This window comes from Mauremys reevesii, linkage group 6, assembly GCF_016161935.1.
Source record: "Mauremys reevesii isolate NIE-2019 linkage group 6, ASM1616193v1, whole genome shotgun sequence".
NCBI classification, from domain to species: Eukaryota; Metazoa; Chordata; order Testudines; family Geoemydidae; genus Mauremys; species Mauremys reevesii.
Window position 1 is genome coordinate 114,690,721 of NC_052628.1, and position 12,135 is coordinate 114,702,855.

The 12,135-nt window shown below is 45.7% G+C and overlaps 1 protein-coding gene across 7 annotated transcripts in view; it reads right to left on the reverse strand.

Moving 5' to 3' along the window:
- The window catches only part of SUSD1 (sushi domain containing 1), a 90,174-nt gene that overhangs the window by 59,012 nt on the left and 19,027 nt on the right, over positions 1 to 12,135 (reverse strand). For 6 of the 7 annotated variants that reach the window (XR_005600331.1, XR_005600330.1, XM_039544278.1 and 3 more), the window contains exons 5-7: positions 11,708 to 11,881; positions 8,561 to 8,740; positions 69 to 248 (exon numbers count right to left, since the gene is read on the reverse strand). Coding sequence is in view for 5 of the 7 variants with exons in the window: in XM_039544278.1 (XP_039400212.1) it covers positions 69 to 248; positions 8,561 to 8,740; positions 11,708 to 11,881 (534 nt within the window). In the remaining 2 variants the exon portion in view is untranslated. The remainder of the gene's footprint in view (positions 1 to 68; positions 249 to 8,560; positions 8,741 to 11,707; positions 11,882 to 12,135) is intronic. The other variant, XM_039544279.1, reaches the window with a different exon arrangement.

Here is a 12,135-nt window from a genome sequence, read left to right on the forward strand (position 1 = left end):
AAATCAAACTTTAAGACACTCTTATTTGAATTTCATATGAAGGGTCTTTAAATCTGAAACATATTTACCTTCACATACACCAGTGATATTTTCCCATTTCTGAATTATTGTGCATTGTGAAAAATTCTTCTCTCCACTAAAATGAAACCCTTCACTACATTTATAGTACACCATGCTTCCTAGAGTTGTGGAGTTGTCCCAGATCATTTCTGCGTGTGGAATCCACAAAGGTCTGCCACAGTCTATTTCTGGGGGGGGGGAAAGAGAGAAGTAAAATTGACAATGGAAACAAACCAAGACACGTCACAGGGTTTAACGAAGAGATACTAAAGGTTATCATTATTACTAGGGCTATCGATTAATCACACTTAACTCACATGATTAAGTCAATAAAATGTATCGCAATTAATCACACTGTTAAACAATAGAATACCAGTTGAAGCTTATCAAACATTTTTAGATATTTTTCTACATTTTAAAATATATTGATTTCTTTTATAACACAGAATACAAAGTGTACAGTGCTCACTTTATATTATTTTTATTACAAATATTTGCACTGTAAAAATGATAAACAAAAGAAATAGTATTTTTCAGTTCACCTTATATAAGTACTGTAGTGCAATCTCTTTATTATGGAAGTGCAACTTACAAAAGTAGATTTTTTTTTGGTTACATAACTGCACTCAAAACCAAAGCAATGTAAAACTTTAGAGCTGACAAGTCCACTCAGTCCTACTTGTTCAGTCAATCGCTAAGACAAACAAGTTTGTTTACATTTACGGGACATACTGCTGCCTGCTTCTTATTTACAATGTCACCTGAAAGTGAGAACAGGCATTCGCATGGCACTTTTGTAGCTGGCGTTGCAAGGTATTTACATACCAGATATGCTAAACATTTCTATGCCCTTTCATGCTTCGGCCACCATTCCAGATGACATGCTTCCATGCTGATGATGCTTGTTAAAAAAAAAGAATGCGTTAATTAAATTTGTGACTGAACTCCTTGGGGGAGAATTGTATGTCTCCTATTCTGTTTTACCTGCATTTCATGTTATAGCAGCCTCAGATGATGACCCAGCACGTTTGTTTTAAGAACATTTCTGCAGCCATAGGCACCGACTCCGTGGGTGCTCCGGGGCTGGAGCACTGTAACAGGGTCGGTACTCACCCCGCGCGCCCTGCTGTGGTCGTCCCCGTGTCCCCTCGTCCCCCCCTGAGCGCCGCCTGCAGGCTGCTGGTCCTGTCTCTTCTCTGGCCCCCCCTCCCTCCCCCGTGCCCCCCCCCCCCTGGGTCCTCCTCTCCCCCCCCACCCCACCTCCTATCCCCCGCCTCCCCTCAGTAGTAGTGGCTACTGTCTCAGTCAGTCACCCCACCCACTGGCAGACTGCAGTAGGCAGAGCAACATCACTCACAGGGGGGGGGGTTTGGCTGGCTTTTCATCTCTGCCCTGGCTGCCCCTCTGCAACTCCCAGTGCCTTGGCCCTTTGCTTTAGGCCGCCCCCTGCTGCTTTCCAGGCTGGCCCTCTCTCTCAGCTAGCCTCCCAGCCCCCCCCCACCCTGGCACTCACAGTCTCAAGCCCTCAGCCCCAGCCTCTCTCTCTCCAGACTCTAGAGAGACCTGGGAGGCCTCTCTGCCTTTCTGCTTCCCTGCCTGCTCTCAGTCCCTGGCGGTCCCCCCCTGGCGTGGCCCCACAGCAGCCCCTGCCCCCTCCTGCCTGGCCCCCTGCCCTGCCAGGCCCACCCCCAAGGGCCTTCCAGGACCCCAGGACCCCCCCTCACCCCCCCACCCCCACCCCTCCCCCCACCTCCACCGCCCCGGCCCAGCCCTCACCACTCCCGCAGAGAATCTCTTCCTTCTTTCTCTTCTTCTTCTTCTTTCTTCAGCTTGCTTCCAGCTCTCTCTGTCTGGGTCACCCCTGGTCCCTCTTGGTCTTGTCCCCCCCCTGTCATGGACTTCCTCCTCAGTTTCCCCCTCCTTCCCACCTCCTCCCTCCTCTGTGGGGGGCCTCTCTCTGCCCCCCTGCCCCTCTAGCCTCTCTCTCTCCTCTGCTTCTTCTTGGCTTCTAGGGTCTCGGTCCCCCTGTGCTCTTCCTGGTTGGCTGCCCTTCCCTTTTCCTTGTGCCTCACTCTTGCTGCTTTATGTGGCCTGGCCTGCCTCCCTTGGCTTGGCCCGGCAAGCACCCCGCCGCCCCAGCCCTTTGCCTGGGCTTGCCCCCTTCTTTGGTTGGGGGCTGGCCGGGCCTTTCTGCCTGGGGGGCCTCCTCTCCCTAGCACACCCCCCCCCTCACACAAGCCCCTGGAGCCCCCCCAACACACACAGGGACACTTGGGGCCCCTGCTGGGGGCATCACTGCCTGCAAGTCTCCTTGGACCTCTCTGCCCTCTCCCAGTAAGGACACTCCCTTGACCAAGTCCCTGGTCGTCGCAAGCCTCCAAGGCAAGGTTCCCCCCCCCCCTCTGGCCCAGCCCCCAAGCCCCGCCCCTGCTGCCCGCTGCCGCCCGCCCTGCCGCAGCCAGTGCCGCTTCTCAGCTTGCTCTCCTCTCGTCTTCTGTCCAGGCTCTCTCGTCAGTTCTCTCTCTTCTCTCCCTTCTCCAGTCTCTCAAAAGTCTCCAAGGTCCTTGTGCCAGGGCCCCTGCCCCCCTTCCCCTCCCCCCCAGGTGTCAGGGTCCCCCAGGTCATCGGCCGCGCAGGCGTCCTGTCTGTCCCCCTGTCTGTACCCGGGTCCCTGGTCACCCTCCTGCCTGGTCCCCTGCTGGTTCTGCCTCTGGTCCCCTGGTGCCTCCCTCCCCCGCTGGGCCCTCTCTGCTCCCTGCCCCCCGCCCTCCCCCTCTCCCCCTCCCCCCGCTGCCCCCCATCCTCGCCCCACTCCCCCCTACCCCCCTCCCCCCCCTAGCCCCAGCCCAGTAGGCAGCCACCCTGGGGTCAGCCTGTCAGTCACACCCTGGGGCAGACTCACTGCAGGGGCCCAGTGCCAGCCCCACTCCCCTTGGCTGCCCTCTGCCCTCCTGCTACTCCTGGGCTGCCCCTGGGCTGGCCCCTTGCTTCCCCGCTCCTCTTTCCAGGCTCTGGCCCAGCCCCTGGCCCACTCCAGTACCCTCTCTTGCAGCCAGCCCAGCCCAGCCAGCTCTCTCCTCTGGCCTCCACCTCTACTGCCTGAGCTCTGCTCAGCCCCTAAGGCCTCTCTCCTGCCTTCTCCTCTGGCTTTGCTGCCTCCCTGCTGGCTGCAGCCAGGCCCCCTGCCCACTGCCCCTGCCCCCCCCCTGCCCCCTTCTCAAGCCCTGCCAGACCACCCTGCCAGGCTCAAGCACCCACAGGGAAAAATTAGTGGGTGCTCTGCACGTACCGTCAGCCAAGCTCCCCTCACCCCCCCTCCCGCCCCACCTCCTCCTCCTCCTCCCCTGAGCACATCACATCCCCGCTTCTCCGCCTACCTCTCAGGGTTTCCTTCCCAGCTGCTGCCAAACAGCTGTTTGGCAGCGTTAGCATGCTCTGGGAGGAAGGGGGAGGAGCGGGAACGTGGCGTGCTCAGGGGAGGAGGCGGGGAAGAGGTGGGGATGGGGCGGGGCCTCGTGGGAGAGGTGGAGTGGGGGCGGGGCCAGGGGCAGAGGCGGGGGGTCGAGCACGCACTGGAAAGAGGGGAAGTCAGCACCTATGTTCACAGCAGATTTGACAAAACACAAAGAAGGTACCAATGCAAGATTTCTAAAAACACCTGCAGCACTCAACCCAAGGTTTAAGAATCTGAAGTGTCGTCCAAAATCTGAGAGGGACGAGGTGTGGAGCATGATTTCAGAAGTCTTAAAAGAGCAACACTCTGATGCAGAAACTACAGAACCCAAACCAAGAAAAAAGAAAATCAACCTTCTGCTGATGTCTTTTAACTCAGATGATGAAAATGAACATGCGTCGGTCCGTGCTGCTTTGGATCGTTATCAAGCAGAACCCGTCATTGGCATAAACACATGTCCTCTGGAATGGTCGTCGAAGCATGAAGGGACATATGAATCTTTAGCGCATGTGACACGTAAATATCTTGTGACGGCGGCTACAACAGTGCAATGCGAACACCAGTTCTCACTTTCAGGTGACATTGTAAACAAGAAGCGGGCAGCATTATCTCCTGCAAATTGTAACCAAACTTCTTTGTCTAAGTGACTGGCTGACCAAGAAGTAGGAATGAGTGGACGTGTAGGCTCTAAAGTTTTACATTGTTTTATTTTGAATGCAGTTATTTTTTGTACATAATTCTACATTTATAAATACAGCTTTCATGATAAAGAGATTGCACTACGGTACTTGTATTAGGTGAACTGAAAAATACTATTTCTTTTGTTTTTTACAGTGCAAATATTTGTAATAAAAATAAATATAAAATGAGCACTGTACACTTTGTATTCTGAGCTGCAATTGAAAATCAATACATTTGAAAATGTAGAAAACATAAAAAAATTAACTAAATAGTATTCTATTATTGTTTAACAGCACAATCAATCACAATTCATATTTTTAATCACTTGACAACCCTAATTATCATTATTTGTTTGTATTACCATAGCGCTTAAGAGTCCCAGGACCAGGAACTCTCTGTGCTTGGTGCTGTACAGATACAGACAAATAACAGCATCAGCATTTGGGATGCAGGAATTTAGTTTGTATTGTTCCGAGCACACTGGGCCCTAATCCTCAGTTAGGGCTCCTAGGTGCAATTGCAATACACATAATAAGTAGCAATTCAATACTCCACAATGGACTAGAAATGACAGGACACAGGTGTTGTAATGATGCTCATTTTGTAAAACAACACCTTGTTAAAGAGAGCGAGAGAGAGAGAGCTGATGTGATGACTATATTCCTGTGTAATGTCTCTCTAAAGAAAAGCTCACTGTTGTAATGATTACTGTTTTGTTTCTGATATTTACCTGGCCAAGGATTTGTAAACCTGTTGATACCTCCTAAATAAATAGATAGTAAAGAAAAAAAACCTATCCCATGATGGAATAACAGGGGAAGGTGAGAAGCACAGCATAACCCATTAACAAGTAAGGATCTATGGGCTATGGCTACACTTAAACTTCAAAGCGCTGCCGCGGCAGCGCTTTGAAGCGCTAAGTGTAGTCAAAGCGCCAGCGCTGGGAGAAAACTCTCCCAGCGCTGTCCGTACTCCACCTCCCTGTGGGGAATAATGGACAGCGCTGGGAGCGCGGCTCCCAGCGCTGGGGCTTTGACTACACTGGCGCTTTGTAGCGCCGCAATTTGCAGCGCTGCAGAGGGTGTGTTTTCACACCCTGCTGCAGCGCTGCAAATTTGTAAGTGTAGCCATGCAGGTGTACGAGCCCCTGATGGTGTGTCTGTTGTGATTAGGTCCTGTGATGGTGTCACTTGAATGGATATGTGGACAGAGCTGGCATCGGGCTTTATTGCAAGGATAGGTTCCTGGGTTAGTGTTTATGTTGTATGGTGTGCGGTTGCTGGTGAGTATTTGCTTCAGGTTGGGAGGCTGTCTATAAGCGAGGACTGGCCTGTCTCCCAAGATCTGTGAGAGTGAGGGATCATCTTTAAGGATAGGTTGTAAATCTTTGATGATGCGCTGGAGAGGTTTTAGTTGGGGGCTGTAGGTGATGGCTAGTGGTGTTCTGTTATTTTCTTTTTTAGGCCTGTCCTGTAGTAGGTGGCTTCTGGGTACTCTTCTGGCTCTGTCAATCTGTTTTTTCACTTCAGCAGGTGGGTATTGTAGGTTTAAGAATGCTTGATAGAGATCTTGTAGGTGTTTATCTCTGTCCGAGGGATTGGAGCAAATACGGTTGTATCTTAGAGCTTGGCTGTAGACAATGGATCGTGTGGTGTGTCCGAGATGGAAGCTGGAGGCATGTAAGTAAGTATAGCGGTCAGTGGGTTTCCGGTATAGGGTGGTATTTATGTGACCATCGTTTATTAGCACAGTAGTGTCTAGGAAATGGACCGCTTGTGTGGATTGGTCTAGGCTGAGGTTGATGGTGGGATGGAAATTGTTAAAATCTCGGTGGAATTCCTCGAGGGCTTCTTTTCCATGAGTCCAGATGATGAAGATGTCATCAATGTAGCGCAAGTAGAGTAGGGGTGTTAGGGAACGAGAGTTAAGGAAGCGTTGTTCTAAGTCAGCCATAAAGATGTTGGCATACTGAGGGGCCATGCGGGTACCCATAGCAGTGCCACTGACTTGAAGATATATATTGTCTTAAAAAAGCTTCTCTTCCAGAACTACTGAATTATAAGCAAAATGTTCAACCTCAGAGCCTTCAGTTTGAGACTACGTTATTGAAGCAGAGTGATATGTGACACTGACTTTTTTTAAAAGACTAAGTGAGGTTTTGGACAGGAGGAACTATCAGAAAGCCTTGCCTCAAGCCACCCCTCTTCCCCAAGTTATCCGCCATCTCCAGCAAGACTGAAATGTAGAGATGAGAGTGGCGTTTTCTGTCTATGTAATCAATCAAATGCTTTTTAGGGATCTGAACCCTGAATTAAAACAAAGATATTGAAGCAGATTCCCAAAACAGAGGCACTTTTAGACAGTCAGACTGAAATACTGGCTAAGTACATTCATGCATAGACTAAACGTGATACCAAAGAACAGAAGAATTAGCCATGCAGAATCAGTTCCATGAGATATCAATATTGTAGTGATTAGGAGAGTGCAACTGTGCCAAATTAAAGATTGAGTAAAGATGATAATTAAGCATAAGGGAATATCAGTTAATAATAAGAGTTAATAAAGCCCTTCTGAGTGGCTCTGAACTGGAATTCTTTTTTACTTACACTTGTTTTTCGCCTTAATATGAACTTGACAGGCCACATCCCTCCATTCACAAAAAACAAAGGGCTTTATGGTTTATGTCAAATAATGAATAATAAAATGCTCACGAGTTACTGTTAGCAGCTGACAACAGTCTAGACCTGTGGCTTTTAAAAGGATCGTAAGCGATAGTAACGCTTTAATTTCTAAACAGTATCAGCATCAGTGTCAGGTTGTGGGGATGGTCCAGAAGAGTGAGCAATAACCCCAGGCTGGAGTTGCAAAACCTTCCACGTGGCAGCCTACTTAGGAGGGCTGCTATTGGTCAATTTTAGAGCCTCTGAGGATGTGTCTACACAGCAATTAAACATCCACAGCTAGCCAGGATCAGCTGACTTGGGCTTCCTGGCAACAGGGCTGTAAAACTGCTGCATAGACATGAGAGGAAGGACCCAGAGCCCAGACTCTGGCCCGAGGCTGAACGTCTACATAGCAATTTTTAGTCTTTTATTCCAAAGCAGATGTACCCTAAGGCTACATCTCAAATGGCAAAGAGGTGTATTCTTACACTGAACGACTCGTCGCAATGTAAAATCCTAGTGGTGACAAAGCACAGTTTTATCTTGATGCAGCTACTCAAGTTCATGACCTCAGCTAGCTACACCAAGTTTAAACTATGTGCCTTGTCTACCTCCAGTAGGGTTTGACATCGAGATAGCTATCGAGAGGGGGGATGGGGAGAGGGTGTTAACAGTGAAGACATAGCGTAAGGGGAGCCAGGATTGGCTAGAGAGAGGCAGGGTGCTTCCCATTAACAGAGTGATGGGTGGAGGTGATAGGATACCAAAGTAATTCCTGGTTTACAACAAGATCTTGCAAATTCTTAGACATGAACATAGCTTCACTCACATGAACAGACCTATATAAGTCAATGGGACTACTCACATGAGTAACTTTACTCACATACATAAGCAGTTGCAAGATCTGGCTCTAAGCCACATCAGATCCTTAGTTTGTATTAAGCCACAAAAATATTTTCCTGCATCTTCCACTAAAATAGAGTTTATTTTAAATATTTAACTTTAGCAAATCCAAACAAAAACAACACTGTTTAGGTGACAAAGAATCAGAAAGTGAAACAGACTAACCTAGTTTCATTACCAAGCAAACAAAATACAAAAAAAAAGGAAACAAAGAACAGTAGCAAAAGTAGATTTAGGCCCAGATGTTAATGGTATTTAGGCACTGCTGTGCTCAGCTTTGCAAAACTTAACCTATTTGGGAGCCTATATCTCATTTTCAAAAAGGACCTAGAAACTTAGGAGTCTAAATTACATTGATAGTAGATTTAGACCCTTAAGTACCTAAATCCTTTTGATAATGAGATGTAGGCTCCTAATTCCATTAGCAGTTGTGATACTGAGCGCAGCAACACCTAAATACCTTTAAAAAAACTGGGCCATAGTGCCAGATCCTAAAATGGTGTAAATCAGTGTAGCTTTATGGAGCTACAGAGATTTACACCAGTTGAGAAAGTGACAGTTTTTAAAGTCATTTAGTTTTTATATTTTATGGTCTTATTAACAATACACATAAGAAAACTATTTAACTTATGGCTTTTATGTTGTGAGTGTCCTGTAAATGCTGCTAGAGCCTGTAGGTGAAATTCTCTACCAGGCAATGGGGAATTCTCATTGATCGCCTCTAAGTGGTGACCGCTATTGCTGGTTATTTCTGAAATAATTTTCATCATCAGAAATCTGTATCTATAATTTCCTTTACCTTTGCACACCAGATCAGCACCTTCCCATTGTCCTTTGGCATTACAAACTGCAGTCTGGTTACCACTTTCAATAACATAACCATGCCGGCAATTATAAGCAACTTCATTTCCATAGGTGGTCCTCCTTACAGGATCTGAATATGCATTCAGGACAGAAGGTGGGACTCCACAATCCACAGCTACAAGCAAGATAGACAAGGGGGTGGGGGGGTGGGAGAAAAAACACATGAGGACATTAGAAATGTGAGAACATAAGAGGTTCATGGCTACAGCATGAGGACTTTCCATTTAAAACAAGAATCTAAATGAGTTCACATTTATAAAAACATGCTCTGCTACACATTGTTTGAAGTGTAAAACAACTCCATTGTACTGAATCTGCATTACACAAAGGCATAAAATACAGCAGAAGGTGGCACAAAAGAGTCCATCTCTTTGATCCAATGCCCAGCACTAATTTGTTTTTAGTGTAAGCCTTAAAAAAAAAAGGGGGGGGGGAGGGTGCACTACCATATTTAGGTTTCCATCTGTTAGAGTGTAAGAGACTGTCCTCACTTATTCCTGGACACTACTATCATGCACAAAAATGCCCCCTACCCTCACAGAACTATGCTGTAATTTCAAATCAATCCTGATCATTAAATCCAAAGGGAAGTTATAGGCTTCCAAGACAAATTACATTCTCATCCACCTGTTTAAATCAGAAAAGAACAAAGGACCTGTGCCATTTAAAATATCCTGATGTGAAACTTGGTTCTGTATTTGTACAGCACCTTGCACAACAGAGTACTGGTCCATGACTAGGGCTCCTAGACATTACAGTAATACAAATAATTAATAATAAAATAATAACAGCAGCAGCAGCATGAGATCACAGCCTGGTGTGAGATCTGGCAAAGTTGAACTAACACCCACTGTGAAGTCATCATATGAAAATACTTTGAAATCCAGTTTTGGAATAAAATGTGTGTATTGTTGGTCTTCCTGAGCAGGAACAGATTGCAAACAGTTGGGGAAACATTTTATACTTGATATGGTAAAAGAGTCACCAGTGGAGTTTTAAAGGCCTAAAGAATGTTTTAAATGGCTCCATTGCTAATAAGGAAGAAGCCAGGGCTGCTATTCACAGACTTGCTGATTTGTCTAAGAAAAAAATTCTTACTGGCAGCTCAGGAAGGGATAATTGCAATAAAAAGGGGAAATAGTTCATCTTTTCAGATTTTGAACAATTATGTCCGGAGAAGGCAGCTCTTGCTAGTGAAACTAGCTTTTTTCAAGAAATGGACACCACATGTTTGTATTCCATGGATAGACGAAACGGAAAACAATTTATTTTGGAGAGGGCAGGAGACATGTCAGAAATGTACTGGATAAAACCATATTCTGAGGAAGCGAGAAGGAGCTCAGCTGGGATATGTTAATAGGAGTAATAAGTACATTTTGCAGAGAGTTACATTTATTTATTTACATTTACTATTTATTCCTTTAGGCTCCAACCTGGCTATGAGCACTTTGTGGGTGGCAGGAGAGCACCAGCGCAGAGCTTCATTGCAGGATCGGGGCCTTAAAATATATCCTGAAGATATTCAATTTTATCTCTTATTCAGGTTCTCAGAGGTTAGCTCTCAGTTGCTGTAGCGCTAATCTCATTTCAACTGATCATCAGGTGTTAACCCCAACCCTGAGCTGGACTTCTGTTAGACTCAAGCAACTGGAAAAAAAAAGACTTGAGACTGGAAGCAAGATACCAGATGGGTCAAAAACACAGTTCAACTGTGTTAAAAATGCCAAATGCACTGGCTTTTCACTAGAGCTGCCTCCCATAAATGGGGATTTCTTTGAGTAGATTGTAATACAGGACCAGTGTATGCCATGCTTTTCTTTTCTTTGAAAAAAAATTCTGACCGTGATTACAGATTTCCCATGTGATACCATTGCCTCACATTTTGTTACTTATAACAATCAAGAACAATTTTATCTTCAGTTTCCTGGAGCTCTTTTTCTGTCCCTTAAATTACCTTCGGTGCTTATACCTAACCTTTTCTAGCCACATTACAAAGCATATTTATTCCTAAAACACCAACAAGTTGTCCCAGAAAAAAAACCACAGATCAGAAATTGAAATCTGCTGTTGTGAGGTAAAAATCTCACCTACATTAACTGACTTTTTAGGAACTGAGCCTTCTGCTTTCTCCTACCTGCTGCCAATGAGCACTTCAAGTTTCACATACCCAATGAAAGGATGCCCAAGTTATCCCAGGAAATACAGAATTCTGCATTAGTAAGTAATGATGTTTTAGTGTGAAATCTGATGGAGCTGGTTATTCTGTCACCAATGCCAAATGGAAAGGTTAGTGAGCTACATGAAATGCCATTTGTTAACAGGATCTGATGACAGCTTAGTCCCAACAGAAATCTTTTGTAGGAGGTTGCTCATAGTCTTTTTCCGTCCTGGAGACGGTGGAGCTATGGGGGGAGATCACAGATGGCCTGACACTCTATTAAGAGCTCCAGGGATGCCTAGAAGAAGCCATCACATATCTTAAGAAAAACTGATGGCTTCCCATTAAGTCAATGACACCTTCTCAATTGATGTTCTTGTCTGTGGAAAATACTATTTGCGATGCATGTATGCAAAATGCCACAGAAATCCTGAATACTTTCTGAGCTATAGACCACAGAAGCACAGTGCTCAATGTGTTAAAATGTGAATGCAGGGCCAGCTTCATTGCTCAATATCACTGTATGTTAACGGCCGTGATGGCCCTTTTATTTCCATAATTGCAGTTAAACAAACATGCCACTGATACAGACCCACAAATGTGAGCCACAAGAGTACGCTAGCATGAGCTGCTCCTCGAACATCTAGACAATAATTCACAGCTGCATTGCATATTACATGTTACAGGTGGGAGCTAACTTCATAACTTCTTAGGCTAGCCTTGTCAACAGTTTCAAGTTCAGAAATAGTCACATACAGATCAGGAAAAGGAATAATTGATCATGCTTTTTCAAGACCAGACAACTCTTGAGGAGGAAAACATTTTGTCATTCTAGGTGGTGCATTGCTCTGTTGTCATTCACATACAGTATTTTTTTTTTCCTTTAGTCAAGGAAGGATTGCAAACCTGTGGAGTCCATCTCACCTTTACAGCTTAAGACAGAGGGTTCCCAGACTTCATCTTCGGTGCAAACAGATACGTTTCCCCCTTCGCTGTAAAACCCGTCTTCACACTCATAATGAACTTCACTCCCCATCACAGAGGTGTAGTTCCCTATGATGTGTCCATGCGTGATCTCTAGAGGGCCACAGCTAATTTCTGCAGGCAAACGAAAGAACACAATTGCTGCAAAAGCATAGATTTAAAAAAGAATCTGCCTGGGGCCATGTATTGTCATTTTAAGCTGGTTTCACTCTATTTTCCAAGTTATTCCACTTATGAAGCCGGAAATCTTTAGTCTCTTACTATTTTGTTAGATCAGAATGTGGTATCTGAGTACTAAGGAATGCATGTTATATTACACAATTACAACTATCACAGTAACTAAACAGGGTGGGTCAATGAACCTTGAA